Genomic DNA, 15,637 nt, shown 5'->3' with positions numbered 1-15,637 from the left:
AAACAAACATATGCAGTTCCTCTATTTGATAGTTCTTATATTTGTTGGAAACTCTGTTGAGCCGACTACCTGGTGCTCTTAATTCCATTATAACAATGCCCTAAAGTTTAGAGACTTTTTTCTTCCCTCTTTTTTACCTACAAGAAATAAAATAGATGAACTCAACATCCTATCCTGCTTATCTGGAATAAGTTATTTTCTAAACAAGTGGCTATTTGCAAAGCTCATCCTGTAGAAGTCTGTGGTCAAGAATATTTCCATTCAGTTCTTATTTTTACAGGGGAATTAATATCTTTTCAGTCAGAAAGGAACAATAAATGCTTGTTGGCTGGGTTGAAAAAAATTAAATCTACAAAAAGACAAGTGAAGAAGGAAAGAGCTTACATTCAACTTTCTGGAGAATTTATCTCTGTTTCTCTGTATATCTGATGTGTTCCTGCAAGAGTCTCAAATACCCAGAATTTTACTGAAGGATTTGAATTGGTAGATCTTTTCAGATCTGTTTTTACTTTACTTTAGTCAACCAAAGTTTATTCTTCAGGCAGTTGTGTTTTGCTACCCTTTTACTGGCTGTGTGTCTTTGGCCAAGACACTTAACCTTTCAGAACTTCACTTTCTTCATCTGTAAGATAGTAATACGGTCACGAGTCCCTTAACAACAGGGATACATTCTAAGAAATGAGTTGTTAGGCAATTTCGTCCCTGAGCAAACATCAAAGAGTGAATTTAACACAAACCTAGATGGTACAGCCTACTACACACCTAGGCTATATGGTATAGCCTGTTGCTCCTAGGATACAAACCTGTACAGCATGTTACTATATTGAATATTGTAGAGCTGGAACATGATAAGTATTTGTGTATCTAAACATAGAAAAGGTATTGTAAAAATACTGGGTAAAAGATTAAAAATGATATACCTGTATAGGGCACTTACCATGAATGAATGCACCTTACAGGACTAGAAGTTGCTTTGGGTGAGTCAGTGAGCAAGCGGAGAGTGAAGGCCTAGGACATTACTGTACACTACTATAGACTACTAACACTGTGCACTTAGGCTACACTAAAGTTATAAAAAAGTTTTTTCTTTCTTCAATAATAACCTTAGCTTACTATAATTTTTTTACTGTATACATTTTTAAAATTTAACGTTTTGACTCTTTTGCAGTAATACTTAGCTTAAAACACAAACACATATAGCTGTACAAAAATATTTCTTTATATTCTTAATCTATAAGCTTTTATCTTTTTTTTTTTTAACTTTAAAACTTTCTTGTTAAAAACTAAGACACACACACACGTTAGCTTAGGCCTACACAGGGTCAGAATCATCAGTATCACTGTCTTTCACTTCCACATGTTATCCCATTGGAAGGTCTTCCTGCATGGAGCTGTCACGTCCTATCATAACAATGCCTTCTTCAGAATATCGCCTGAAGAACCTGCCTGAGGCAATTTTAGAGTGAACTTTTTTATATATAAGTAGAAGGAGAAGTACACTCTAAAATAATGATTAAAAATATGGCATAGTAAATACCAGGTTAGGCCGGGCATGGTGGTTCACGCCTGTAATCCCAGCACTTTGGGAGGCTGAGACGGGCCGATCACGAGGTCAGGAGATCGAGACCATCCTGGCTAACATGGTGAAACCCCGTCTTTACTAAAAATACAAAAAAACAAAATTAGCTGGGCATGGTGGCAGGCGCTTGTAGTCCCAGCTACTTGGGAGGCTGAGGCAGAAGAATGGCGTGAACCCGGGAGGCGGAGCTTGCAGTGAGCCAAGATCGCGCCACTGCACTCCAGCCCAGGCAACAGACTGAGACTCCGTCTCAAAAAAAAAAAAAAAAGTAAATACCAGGTGATAAGAATTTTTCAGTTCCATTATAGTCTTATGCAACCACCATTGTATGTGTGGTTTGTTGACAGAAACATCAGTTATGCAGGGCATGACTGTACAGTGGTATACTTTTCAGTGTGGTTGAGAGGATCAGGTGAGATAATATATGTTAAAACACTTTATAAAATATAAAAGAGTTTGTCATTGTTACTACTTCCTAGAAGTGGACATAAGATAGAAGTAAAAAGAGACAAAGAGGCCAGTTTGGAGTAAAAGAGGTTTACATTCCCTCTCTAATTGCCAGTGAGTGTGAAATCACTGTATGAATCTTACAGAAACAGGTCAGGAAACTGTGTCTGATCAAGTTGTTCTTGACATGCCTTTAAGGAATAATGTAAACCGGTGACTTTCATTCAACATATCAAAAAAGTGTCACTAACCTTTCCCTAGCCAGTCATGCTACCAAGCATGGAAATGTTAGTATTTAGGTTTACATCAGTATTTCTTTAAGTGAAAAGATCTAATGGAGACTCACCTTATCAGATGAGATTAGCTATATAAGCTATATCCATAATATACATCATATAAGATCTGAATTCCCAAGATAATTGGCTTTTTGTTTTTTTTGTTTGTTTGTTTTGTTTTTTTTGAGACAGAATTTTGTTCTTGTCGCCCAGGCTAGAGTGCAATAGCACGATCTCGGCTTACCGCAACCTCTGCCTCACTGTTTCAAGTGATTCTCCTGCCTCAGCCTCCTGTGTAGTAGCTGGGACTACAGGTGCCCCCCACAACGCCTGGCTAATTTTTTGTGTTTTTAGTAGAGACAGGGTTTCACCATGTTGGTCAGGCTGGTCGCAAACCCCTGACCTCATGTGATCCACCCACCTCGGCCTCCCAAAGTGCTGGGATTACAGGCGTGAGCCATTGCACCTGGCAACAGTTGGCCTTTGAGACACAGTGTATTCTGGTTTATGATAGAATTTATCAGTCTTCTTAAGGAAGACTGAATAATTTCCAGGACCCCTAATAAAGGGGTTCTGATTCATTCTCAGTCTAAAAGAATGAGTTTGTAAAACTCTTTTCAACCTATATTCCTCAGACCAACTTCCAAGTAGCTGATCACTTCCCTTGATTTAATTTCACAAAATTAATCATAGGAATAAAGCGTTGTCAAGGCAATTAGAGGGGAAAGAATAGCATGTTGAGAAAGTTTGAAGTGAAAAGTATAAATTTCATGTGGAAAAAGGGAAAGCAGGATAGAGTTTCCAAGAGTCCAGAGAAAAGAGGGTTGTTACTTTGGGGATAAACCAGTTGGCTTAGAAAACATTTGGCCTAGAAATTTTGGTTAGTGTAGTGGTAACAACAGAGTGCAAAAGATTAAATTTTAGATGTTTCTTCCAGGTCAAATCCAAAATCCTTCAACACTATGCAAATAAATTCCTCTCTTTTTAATTTCATTTTCCCTGTACTACTGAGTCCTGTAGCCTTGCAATTGCACTACTGTGTGTTTTCTCTCTTCATTTCTGACCCTTCTTTCTTTTCCCTCACCTTTATACCACCTTCCATTGTCATTTTCCCGATTGTGGCATCTTAGGAAACTCTGGTAAGTTTTATACTTACAGATCCAGCCAGTAAGGTCTGTAATGGACAGATAACTTTCTTTGCAGTGAGCCAGAGCTTCAGTTTGCTTCCTCATGGTGCAACAGGAATGGCATCTCATTAAAATTGAACATTAAGGGCCTGAAGGTGCTTTGACTAATTTTTCTGTCTGGGCGTTGTTACTTAAGAGATCTAGAAGTTCAAAAATCCCCCTTCCCATAGTATTCGGAGCAATCAGCCTTAGAGACTGCTGCCTACTCTGAGGCAGGGGACACTGGAAGGTTGGTGAGGTTTGCCCCTGAGCATGCCCCCAAAGAGCCTCCCTTTATTCCTAGAAGCTGGCAGGCTTTCTTTTCCTCCTACAAGTGGCAACCCGAATTCTGAGTTGAAAGTGAATCTTTGCCCTTGGCTCCTCTCCAGCATTCCTCACTGAGCGAATAGGGATTTGGAATGTCAGAAAATAGAAGAGGGGAGGGGAAAAGATGTGTGTATGACTGTGAGTGTTTATATGTAAAAGCAGCTTCGTCTGGGAGGACTTAAGGAAACTTGACTTCCTCAGACTGCTTCTTCTTATAAATTCTTGGTTCCTTATTTATCGTTTTTTCGTTTTTGTTTTTTAAGTTGTTTGACCTGATTTTATCATAGTAGTTCCAAATGACTTACAGCCCAGTGGAGTCAAGCTAAGGAAAGACAGCATGATTTCCACAGGATTTGTATTTCTTCCCTCTGGATAAAGTGATAGTAGTTCCCAGACTCGCTGCCGGCAGGATCCAAGGTCGTCTTTCCTCTGGGATTTAATCTGGTGTCATCAGGAACCTAGATTCAGGTTTTATTGGAGAGCAAGCCTCAATAAGAAGTGTCCTTTGAGGAGAATCAAGGACTCAATCTAGGCATAAAAGGTGTTGCTCAGCACAATACCCTCTACGGTAAGCTACCAGTCCTGAGAACCTGTGGTCAAAACTGAATTGAAAATATTGATGGAACTCAGACTCTGTGTAACTGGGGACTGGTTCAGAGCTCAAGACTATAATTTACAGGGCTGCTTTTATCCTTTATTTAGTTCTATCCAAAGTCATCTTGCATCAACTCAAAAGGAGAGATTCTGTGAGGGTAACCTACAGGGGAAATTTCCCAGCTTTGTGTGAAGAATCCAGTGGTTGAGTGTCTATCTGCATCCTGAGGAACCATGTCCTCTTTATATACCCGAAGTAAAGAATTCACTCGGAATAGGAAATCTCAGTCTGATTCTCCCCCAGCATCTCCCTCCCCGACTGCCAAGACGCTCCGAGTAAGCAGCATTTTTTATTTACATATGTTCATAGCTGTGTCAAAGGTAGAGAATGTGTATATATATAACTTGGGGCGTTAGGTTTAGAGCAAAGGGATTTCAGAGCATATGGGAATCAGTACAGGAAAAAAAAATTGCAAGTAAAGACCCTGTAAGCTTCTCTGCTAGAGGTTATGGTTCATAATACTTAATGTAGTCTTAAGTAAAAGCAGACTTAAATATGTCGGGCTACAGTTTCTGCCTTTTAGCTTTTAACTATCAGTTGTAAACTGCTTAACGATAAGATTTTACAGTCCTTATCACTTTATCTTACAAGGCTTTTCTTAATTTCTACAGCTATTTTAGTCTCTGCCTTTCTTGTGTTTTATGGGTCAATACTGTGTTCAAGAGAAAAACCTCCAAAATGGCCACACAACTATATACATTAAACTTCAGTTTTGCAAGTTCTGTGTGTGTATTTGTGTATGTAGATATGTGAGGTAGAGTATGCTTTTGCCTATTTTGTATGTCTGTCTGTGAGAATCTTGGCCATTGACAACCAGCTGTATGGAGGTGTTTGTGATGTCCTAGGTAGAGCCATTTGAGACTTTTCTCTAATGAATGTCTCAGTGAAGAGATTTACATATGGGCATTTGCATCTGATTTAGTGTCTTCCTCTGTGGGAAGCTGACAAAAGCAAGAACTGCTACCAATAGCAAGGGATGAGAAGCTCTGATGGGCATATTAGGTAGCAGGCAATATAGCAGTTACTTTTTCAGAAACTAGATTGTGCTTTGCTGTATATACAGAATAAGAAGAAGGACGGCCATAGCTTCCTTATTTAGGGAGCTATGGGGAGAAAATTTGCAAGAAGCCTGGATAGACTAGTGTGGGTTTTTTTTTTCCCAATTGTTTTGTATGCATTTTCAATGTCTTTCTTACCAGTATAAATTACCATGTAGTGGAATTTGGTATATGGCATGTTGGTCTAAGACCTCAGCTAGGGATGAGAATACCAAAATAATATTGTTATGAAGTTATTTTATTCATAAGTTTTTGTGAGAGCACCAAGAGGGGCTCCGATATATATGTTACTGTCATCGAGTTCCAGGAGTGTCTCTTCAACACGTAGATGGGTACCTTTTTTTCCCAAGGAGCCACAGAATGCTTTCACCCCACTAGCTGTTGGGTATTTTTTGGTGGCTACCAATTGAGGTCCACAAAACTGAACACCTTACTTCAGTTAGTGTTTATCTTTGATCCCTTCCCTCTTATACTGAGTAGTACCTTTAGTTGTAAAGAGCCCCTTATTAATGTCTCTTCACCACTATAACCATAGCTCCCAGAGCAATGTGGTGAGCGGTCAACAATAACCTGTTTGGTGACCTTCCCCCATTTTCCCTTTCTGTTTTTCCTTTGCTTTCTTAGAGTTAGGTACTGCTTTCGTCTCGTCTCACTTCTAACAGCTGCCATCCAACCTCCCTACCCTCGTTTCACCACCCCTCATCCCTGCCTTTTAGACAGAGGTCACAGTGGGAGAAAATCTGAATTACAGGAAACTAAAACATAGATGGCTTAATAAGAGACTGCTTCCCAATTTTAGTGGTCACTGGCTGTGGATTCCTACAATACCATCAGCTTACTCTAACCAACTTCCAGTGTCCAAATGGCTTGAGACTATGATAAAGAGAATGTTGATTTTCATATACCACTCATGTTCCATTATGTTGCTTATGTCTTTAATGTCAGAGTGAAAGATATGCAAAACTCATTTGGTGGCTGCTGACACTAAGGACTGGTTATAAAATGAAGATTTCATCTCTTAAGATCTCCCTAGCCTAGTTCATTTTCTCTCAAGTCCAACTAATTAGGGTACTCTTTAAAAACTGGTTTTGAGTGTATTTTAACAACTGGTTTTGTGATGGTGGTGTTGTGCTCATATGCCTTTTGATGCCTGGTTGTAACTAGCTGATGCTCAGCTACCCTGAAAGGTGGGTATTGCTATCCCTATTTTACATATGAGGAAACTGAGATACATAGAAGGGAAATGGCTTGCCCAGCATTGCTCAACTAGTAAGCAGCAGAGCCTTGATTAAAGCACCAAGCTCTCTGATTCTAAAACCCCATATTCCCAGCAACATTGGAGTACGTCTCAAATATATTTGAAGGTCGAGTTTAAGAACATGCTAAAGGGCAAAGATGACAGTTAAAAGCTTAAGTAGCTGTGGGAGTCCAAAATTTATCCTTGATGGAGACACAGGAAACCGAAATTGCAGGAAGGAGGAAAGCTGTATTTATAGGCCAAGGGAGGGAATTGGCAGGCCATAACTGAATCTCCTGTGCCTGGTTCTCAAATCCCAGTCATACTCTCTGGGATGATGGAGCCCACAGAACCTGAGACCTTGTGGGCTTCAGGGTCTTTGTATTTCTCTAGAAAAGTGGAAATGCTTGAGTCTTTACGGTAAAGATACTGGGAAGTTTCTGTGTGCATTTCAGAGTTAAAGTCAGGACAGCTCCCTTACTGTCCTCTTCCAAACTTCTTTGACTTGTTTGTATACATACATACAGTTTCTTCTAGAGATGGCACAGAGTTACAGAGGGACAGCACCTGATCCAACGTTCTTCAAAACGGAGGATTGAAATTTCAGCCAGCATTTAAAAGTTTGATTCTTTTTTGAGTGTTGTTAACAGGGCTAAATAGTAAACGCCCCCATATAAGGAAAATATCCTTAGAGAGAATTTTAAAATAATAGCTATTCATATGGAGAGAATATTTTGGACACCGTACCCTTCATCAAATGTTCAAGCAGTAGTAAAGGCAAACTATAAACTGTAAGTCAAACACGTTATTATTTTTAACTTGAGAAAACAAAAGGCAGGATGATTTTTCAGTGACTAGAAAACAAACTTTTATTATATATGTTTACTTTTAAACTCATAACAGCAGCTGATATACTCCCTAATGAAAAATCACTCATGTGTAGAAGATAGTGCATGTCCTCACCAGCCAAAAAGATTTTTGTTTACCTTCTCTAGTTTTTATTTTGAAAATAATAAATATTTTTAATTCTCTGAACACAAAATTATGCTATTAAACATGGTTTTTAAAAATATACATCCTGGCTGGGCGCGGTGGCTTACGCCTGTAATCCCAGCACTTTGGGAGGCTGAAGCCTCATGGACCATGAGGTCAGGAGTTCGAGACCAGCCTGGCCAACATAGTGAAACCCCATCTCTACTAAAATTACAAAAACTTAGCTCAGCATGGTGGCGGGCACCTGTTATCTCAGCTTCTCAGGAGGCTGAAGCAGGAGAATCGCTTGAACCTGGAAGGCGGGGGTTGCAGTGAGCCAAGATTGCACCATTGCACTCCAGCCTGGGCAACAAGAGCGAAACTCCATCTATAAACAAACAAACAAACAAACAAACACATCCCTCTTCCTCACTAGAGAAAATTTCATCCATCCTTTTGGCATGCCCTCACTCGCTCCTATCAACACTAAGAATGACTATTATAAGTGGTATGCTCCTAATATTGCTATTTTGGTCTCTGTTGATCCTGAATAATGAAATAATTTTTTTTACTGCTACTTTTGGCTTTCATATGAAGTTTCCATTAGTTCAGTATCTTTTTTGTGTCTAAAAGTTGAGAAGTTCCCTTAGTAACAGCTCTGATCACCTCTGATTTGTTACTCAGGAAAAGCGGAAAAACTTTCAGATTCACTTGCATTTCTAATGGGAACCACACCAGGTAGATATTGATGAGAATTTGAAAGCTCAGTCTCTTTTCTCATACCACGAAACAACCCTAATATAAGATGCTGGGTTCATACAATTAGTAGTAAAACTTTCTTTTGACAGTAATTTTCCAACATAGAAAAAAATTATTTTTCTTCTGAGTCTTCGTAGTTAAAGAAAAAATTCTGAACTACAAATACATTAGACACTTCTAGCTCTTGATTTTTAATCACTATGTATATTATTGGGTCTAACGTTTAGAAATTCTATAAATTAGGAACTACTCAATTTAGATGGTTTAGCATTTTTTAATTATCCTAAAAGTAAGAGCCAGGTAATCTTTGGTCAGTATTCTCAAATTTTTCTTATTTGCTAATTTAAAATTTTTTCAGTGCAGGGTATATTTAAAGGAAACAGATACTAGAGGATGTCCAAATTGTAGTGCTTATCTGATATTTATTATATTGAATAAATCTTGAAGTAAGTGGGTCATCAGCTGAACCCTGGGAATCTTTTAATTAGGCACATTTTCATTGAATTGGTATTTGTTATAATAGGATTTGACCTGCATTTATAAAGCAAGATCAGTAGCATTTTCCCATTTAGTCTGGATTGCTATTCCTTCAGTTCTAACATCTCAATTTTAAAAAAATGACAAAAACAAAAAAATACAAAGATTTTGCATAATATTTTTCAGTCAGCCATTAATGTGCATAAAGAGAACATTTAATCAATTAGCTTTGTTTTATAACCAGTCCTACAAACTAATTAGGGTACATTTGATAAATAATTGGATGATAAAGGATTGTTGCCTTCATGAGAGCTTGTCTACATAGCAACTTTGGTTAGCAGGCCAGAGGCATTCTGCCTCTTTGCCTTCCAGACTGTCAGTGTTGATAATTATTTTTTGCATGTGCTTTGTGCCTTCCTCTGACAAGTACCAAACAGTTCTTTAGCATATTATCGTATCCTCTATACATCCAACACTACATCTGATGCATTACCAATCTGGAATCCATTTTTACTCCACTTTATAATCCGTTGTCATGGAATGAGAAACACTTGGATGAACAATGCTAATTAAGAGTGCAATCTGTTAACCATTTTTTTCTGCCTAATTAAAACCAAGAGTGTATTCGTTTTTGGGGTTTTTTATTTCACTCAAGGAAAATCAATAGCAGTAATTGTTCAGCCCAAGGTATCTTCCTAGAATAGTAAAACCTGTGGGAATAAAAGTAGCTTTCCCATTTGGACCCATTACATGAATTCTTAGTAGTGACTGGCCTACTTAACTCATGTCCTACGTAGAGCTGGGGGAGATGGCATCTGAAGTCTTGGTTTGTTGACCAGAGAGACTGGGAGCTTCGAAGACATCAGCTGCCTTTCCTGCAAGCGGTGTCCTGCCCTTCTACTCTAATTTTTAGTTCAATGACAAATGTGTATCAAAGCCACCTGCCCTATTGTGAATCCTCCCATAACATTTTATGAGCATCTGCTTTGTAGTAGGCTTTATATTGGACACCAGAATTCATAAATGAAAGACACAGTTCCTGCCCTCAAAGAATTGGCAGTCTAATTGGGGAGATAAAGAAAATCAAGAATTAGAACACCAGGGAGGTGAATTTTCTAATAAAGACATAGGTTCAGGGTGTTTTAGATCAGCCATGTGGTTAATACATTAGCCTGATGTTTGGAGAACAATAGAAGCTAGATGGACAAAGAAGGAAACAGTACATTACAAAGGTAGAAAAAGAATATGAGAACATAATGGCATTATTCTGAGAGCTGCATATCGGTGTGGCTAGAACAAAAGATATATTTAGAAATGTAACAAGAAATGAGGCAGGAGGCTTAGCAAACCCAGGTCATGTGAGGCTTAGTATATAATTTTGAGGATTTGGAGAGTTATCCTGTGGATAAAGAATAAAGGAATGAAGATTTGAAGTAAAGTTGCTGTGCTCAGAATTGCATATTAGAGAAATAACTTTGGCAGCTGTGGAAGCTGGACTGGGAGGAGGGTCAGGACGTGATCAGGTCACTGGCCTTTGATTGCAGTATTCTGGGTGAGAAATGTTAAGGGCCTAGGCAGAGATATTTTTTCTGGGAAGTACAGAGAAGCATTCAGTTGTTTAGAAGGTAGAATTGATAAGATATGGACTGATAGAATGGGGATAAGGATGAGCCTGAGAGAGGGCAGAGTCAGGAGTGACTACCAGGTCTCTGGTTTAGGTGACTGGTTAGAAAATGGTATGATAAATATCAGGTGCAGGGGCTCACACCTGTAATTCCAGCATTTTGGGAGGCAGAGATGGGAGGATTGCTTGAGCCCAGGAGTTTGAGACCAGTCTGGGCAATGGAGTAAGAACTGTTTCTTCAAAAAATTGTTAAACTAGCCAGGTATTGTGGCACATGCCTATACTCTTAGCTACTTGGGAGGCTGAAGTGGGAGAATAGCTTGAGCTCAGGAGGTCGAGGTTTCAGTGAGCCATGATTGCACCACTACACTCCAGCCTGGGCAACAGAATGAGACCCTGTCTCAAAAAGAAAAAAAAAAATAGTGTGACAAAATTGAGTTGGCAAACACAGGAGGCTAAATGCTGTTGAGTGGGGAAATGGTTTCACTTTTGGATATGTTGAATTAGAGGTACTTTGGCACATTCAGATAGTGATTTCCAGAAAGTAGTTGGTCTGACACTTGGGAGAAAATTATGGGCTAAAAATACTGATATTTATGATTGAAGCCATAAGAGTGGTGAGCTTGTCTAAGGAGTAGATGTAACATAAGGAAGGGCTGAGAGTAAACCTCGAGAGGAGTAACCACAAGCAGATAAGAGATATGTTTCTTTTTCTAATGGCGCTTTCCTATTCCATCACCACTGGAATCACATGCAGGAAGACAGCAGGTCTTGTATCTGGTTTCTTTGTTCAGAGGTATTGTGGTCAAACTTATGTTACGGTGATGAGTTTCAGTTCTCAAAGGATTCAGAAATTTAGTTAAGGGTCAGTTGGTTATGAGTTTTGTGTTGGGTTCTAGTTTTGTTTTCAGTACCTAACCAGCTGTGTGACAAGGGAGTATTTTTTAAAGTTTGGAAAAGTTCCCGGACTATTCAGCATTGGTTTTTAATTTCTTTTCTTCATCTGATAATATTTGGGTGAGCTGTCAATTTATTACTGTAAGAAGACCAAAGGGAAACAATCAGAGTTGGTTTTCATCAGCTTTTTATTTCTTTTAAGCCTCTTTTTTATTCTATTCTTGACCTGGTTATCATGCAGTGAGTGATGGTTATCCACAACTGGGATGTTAGTTCTCATAACAGTTCCAAAATCCAACAGCCTTCTTTAGTTACACAGCATGGAAAGAGTTCTACCAGTGACATGATTAGATAAAGATACTGAAAGTGTGTCTGGACTTTAACCTCTTCATAGTTCATTATGAAAGCAACATTTTCATATAGGAGTTGTACATAAAATTGCAAGTGGCTATTTTAAAAGTTGTTTGTATGAAAAGTTAAATATTCTAGATTTAAATAAAATTGTAAAATAGATGAGAGTATATTATAGCATTTTAAAAAATGTTTTGCGTTGATTTCCAAAATCAACTTTACATGGTTGGTTGTCTGGAAGGACATATATCCATCCAGACAGTAAAATAATGACCTTAAATGTGTGTAGATTAGAAAGGGAAGTAGGAATTAGCCTGGATAATCAAAATCTACAAATAGTCAAAACCCTTTACTTGAGTGCTGAGGAATTTATTTGACCTTATTCCTCTTGCAGCCAACAAACATTGGGAGAACCAAAAGACCAAAGAGGGACGAGAGAGAATAGAAAAAAGTACGGAGAACTGTAGTAATATCAATAGCTAAAATTTATTGAACATTTACTCTTTGTCAGTGCTGTACCAAGCACTTACATTTATTGTCTCATTTAATACATTTGATAACCATAAACACCAAGTTTACTATCTCATTTTAATGACAACGAAACTGAACAGAGAAATTAAGTAATCATGTAGGATCACATAACTTAGTAAATGCTGGAGCCAGCAATCTGGATCAAGAGCCTCAGCCTTAAACAGTAAGACATGTAACTGTTCTAGTGAAACTACTGTCTCTTCTTTAAATAGCTCCTAGATTATTACTAGTATCCCTGACTATTGAATCTGACTTGGAAAGAGAGATGACGACAACAAAAGCTATCTTAAGGAAAAATGTAACAGAATAACAGGAACAGACAAACCTAGATTAGTAAAAAGTCAGAATGTTTTTTTTTTGTTGTTTTTTTTTTTTGAGACAGGATCTCGCTCTGTCACCCAGCCTGGAGTGCAGTAGCACCATCATGGCTCACTGCAGCCTCAAACTCCTGGCCTCAAGCAAGTCTCTTGCCTCAGCCTCCCTAATAGCTGGGACTGTAGGTGTGCTGGGGCCTCACTAACTTGTTGACCAAGCTGGTCTCAAACTCCCAACCTCAAGTGATCCTTCTGCCTCAGTGTCCCAAGGTGCTGGGCTTACAGGTGTGAGCCACTGTGCCCAGCCAAAGTCAGAATTTTACATCATTTTAAAATAGGTGTGGTGGTGCATGCCTGTAGTCCCAGATACTCAGAAGGCTGAGGCAGAAGGATCACTTTGAGCCCAGGAAGTAGAGGCTGCAGTGAGCCATGATCATGCCAGTACACTCTGACAGCACAAGACTCTCTCTCTCTCTCTCTCTCTCTCTATATATATATATATATATGTATCTATGATAAAACTCAGGACCTGTTAAATTGTAACAAGTTCTGAATTAGTAGGGCATGAATTACTGAGGTTTTTCTCATCTGAGGAGACCCTTCCCTGCCAAAACCAAGAAAATAAACTACAAAAGCATCCCCTGTCCCAAAAGTCTACATTTTAAAATACCTGTTCTGCTCTGGGAGGTGGTTTAGCCCCCTAAATAAGAACCTTGTGCATTTGAAGACTCAAGTTCCCTATTGGGGGTATGAAAGTGGAAGAATCAAAGAAAGCTTCAGTTCTTTATCTTTCTGAACTTCATCTTTCAAGGCAGAGTAGCACTTTGGGATGACTGTGGCCCTTGCAAGGCCCCAACTTATGTAAGATCACTTACAAGTCACACATAATAGTGTCATTTTTCGTGACCACCCAGTTTCAGACTTCAAGCTGATGTATCCACTAAGCTTGTTCCTTCCATTATTGCCTTGCCAAGAATATCTAGTCAGTATTGGTCTCTCTCTTTCCTAGCTACTCCTTTTTATTTACTGTATGTACTAGATGGTCTAACATTTGATTGCATTTAATCAATTGCTTTTTTTTTTTTTTTTTTTTTTTTTTTTTTTTGAGATGGAGTCTCCCTCTGTTGCCCAGGCTGGAGTGCAGTGGCGTGATCTCTGCTCACCGCAAGCTCTGCCTTCCGGGTTCATGCCATTCTCCTGCCTCAGCCTCCCAAGTAGCTGGGACTACAGGTGCCCGCCACCACACCCAGCTAATTTTTGTATTTTTAGTAGAGACGGTGTTTCATCGTGTTAGCCAGGGTGGTCTCAATCTCCTGACCTCGTGATGCACCCACCTCGGCCTCCCAAAGTGCTGGGATTACAGGCATGAGCCACTGCGCCCGGCCAACTTTCTTGAATTATACTCTATTTGTTTTATGAGTGTGCATATTTTACCTCCTCAAAGAAGAGCTCTTTGAGATCAAAGAGCCATGTCTTAGATTCTGTAATTGTTGATTTTATTCCTGTAAGTACTACTCACAAGGCTGGGCACATACAGGTGCTTAATGTAAATGCAGGGAATGAATGCTGCTGCCTGAGATTTGATCTCTCCGCTCCTATCCCATTTAGCCATCTGGAAAGGAGTCAGAGGCCACACACACTTGAGAATCTTATTTCTAACATGAAGGCTAACCATAGGTCTTCCCAACTCAATTCAGATTCCTGTTTATTGCAGTTTGCTAGTATATCAGTCACTCCAAAATATGTGAGTTAATATTTTGGTTTTTGTGGGAATCAAAAGAGAAAAAGCCTATGGAATCTACTCAGAAATAAAAAGTTCTACCCTATGTTACTTAGGTCCCAGGTATTAATATTTATTTCCTCATGAAATGTGAGGTCTGGAGAGCCTCACTAATTCCTTTGTAAAAGTTTTGATTCACAGCCTAGTCCAAATAAAATTAAAGTTACTGCTACCCAAACAGGCTGCTGGACTGTGACATTTACCATATGAAAAAACCCATCTCTTCCCAGGCTTCATGGAAAGCTTACTTCCTAAAGAGGTATAATGGTGGTCAGTAACATCATGACAGGCTAGTGGGGAGAGAACTGGAATCTCAATTAGAGAAATGGAGTGAAACTCAAACAATGGGATTTAAGGCCTAAATAAGGACTTTTAAAATTTACAATATACTCTATGCTGTATTCTAATAATATTTTGGAGGGACTGATCAGGCTTCTTTTCTCAGGTGTTCACTGAGGCTGTGTTTTTTTTAAATCATCTGAATGTATTTCATAGTTTCAGATGCCCATACACATCTGTGTGAGCCTAAAACTCCAAGCTATGGGGAAAGTAAATATAGATATTAATTGTGAGAAATGTGACCCATGTGCTAGAGCCATACAAGTTTTAGAGCTCCTCATTCCTCTGTTGGTCGTTTTCATCCTATATAGTACACAGCATGTGAAAGGCTAGATGGAAAATATACCGGAGGCTGCAAATGCACTTATGAATCACAAGAGTTTATGAATTATACATATAAAATGGCTTGCCTTAGGTATTTTATGGAGGCCTTAATATATCCATATATTTCCTTCTACAATGAGTGCATTTTGTGAGTTTCCAAAAGATACAGAAATTCTTCAGAAGCTGGGAATATTCACAAAAGGGAGGTGCAGGTCTGCATAGATGCTAAGAGCTTTAAAATTCTAATAATATTAGGTAGCACAATAGAGACAACAAAAGATGAGTCTATTTCTATCATTTAATGAACTTAATGGTTTTTCTTTTAAAATATAGTGACATGTACTGCAATATGTAAGATGATGTTACATGATATCATTTTTACATGCCTTAAATTGATAGGGTAGTCACAATCTGGCATATGAGATTTTTCAGAAATATTTATAATATGAACTGAACGTAAATACTGTATTTGACTATGTTTAACTTTTTGTTCTATATGTATTAAGTAGTCGGTAAAGACAAATC

The 15,637-nt window shown here is 38.7% G+C and overlaps 1 protein-coding gene across 10 annotated transcripts in view; it reads left to right on the top strand.

The window, feature by feature from the left end:
• The window catches only part of PPP1R12B (protein phosphatase 1 regulatory subunit 12B), a 249,418-nt gene that overhangs the window by 184,427 nt on the left and 49,354 nt on the right, over positions 1–15,637 (top strand). Inside the window, exons 1-2 of one of the 10 annotated variants that reach the window (XM_054462028.2) lie at positions 3,924–4,362; positions 4,497–4,724. The exons of 8 other annotated variants lie outside the window; for them this stretch is intronic. In XM_054462028.2, coding sequence (XP_054318003.1) covers positions 4,623–4,724 — 102 coding nt within the window. In that variant the 5' untranslated portion in view covers positions 3,924–4,362; positions 4,497–4,622. Of the gene's footprint in view, positions 1–3,923; positions 4,363–4,496; positions 4,725–15,637 lie in introns of those variants that run through there. One more of the 10 variants, XM_063647181.1, reaches the window with a different exon arrangement.

This window comes from Pongo pygmaeus, chromosome 1 (assembly GCF_028885625.2).
Source record: "Pongo pygmaeus isolate AG05252 chromosome 1, NHGRI_mPonPyg2-v2.0_pri, whole genome shotgun sequence".
In the NCBI taxonomy this organism is placed as follows: Eukaryota; Metazoa; Chordata; class Mammalia; order Primates; family Hominidae; genus Pongo; species Pongo pygmaeus.
The sequence above is the reverse complement of the archived record's forward strand: the minus strand, read 5'-3'. Positions and strand labels throughout refer to the sequence as shown.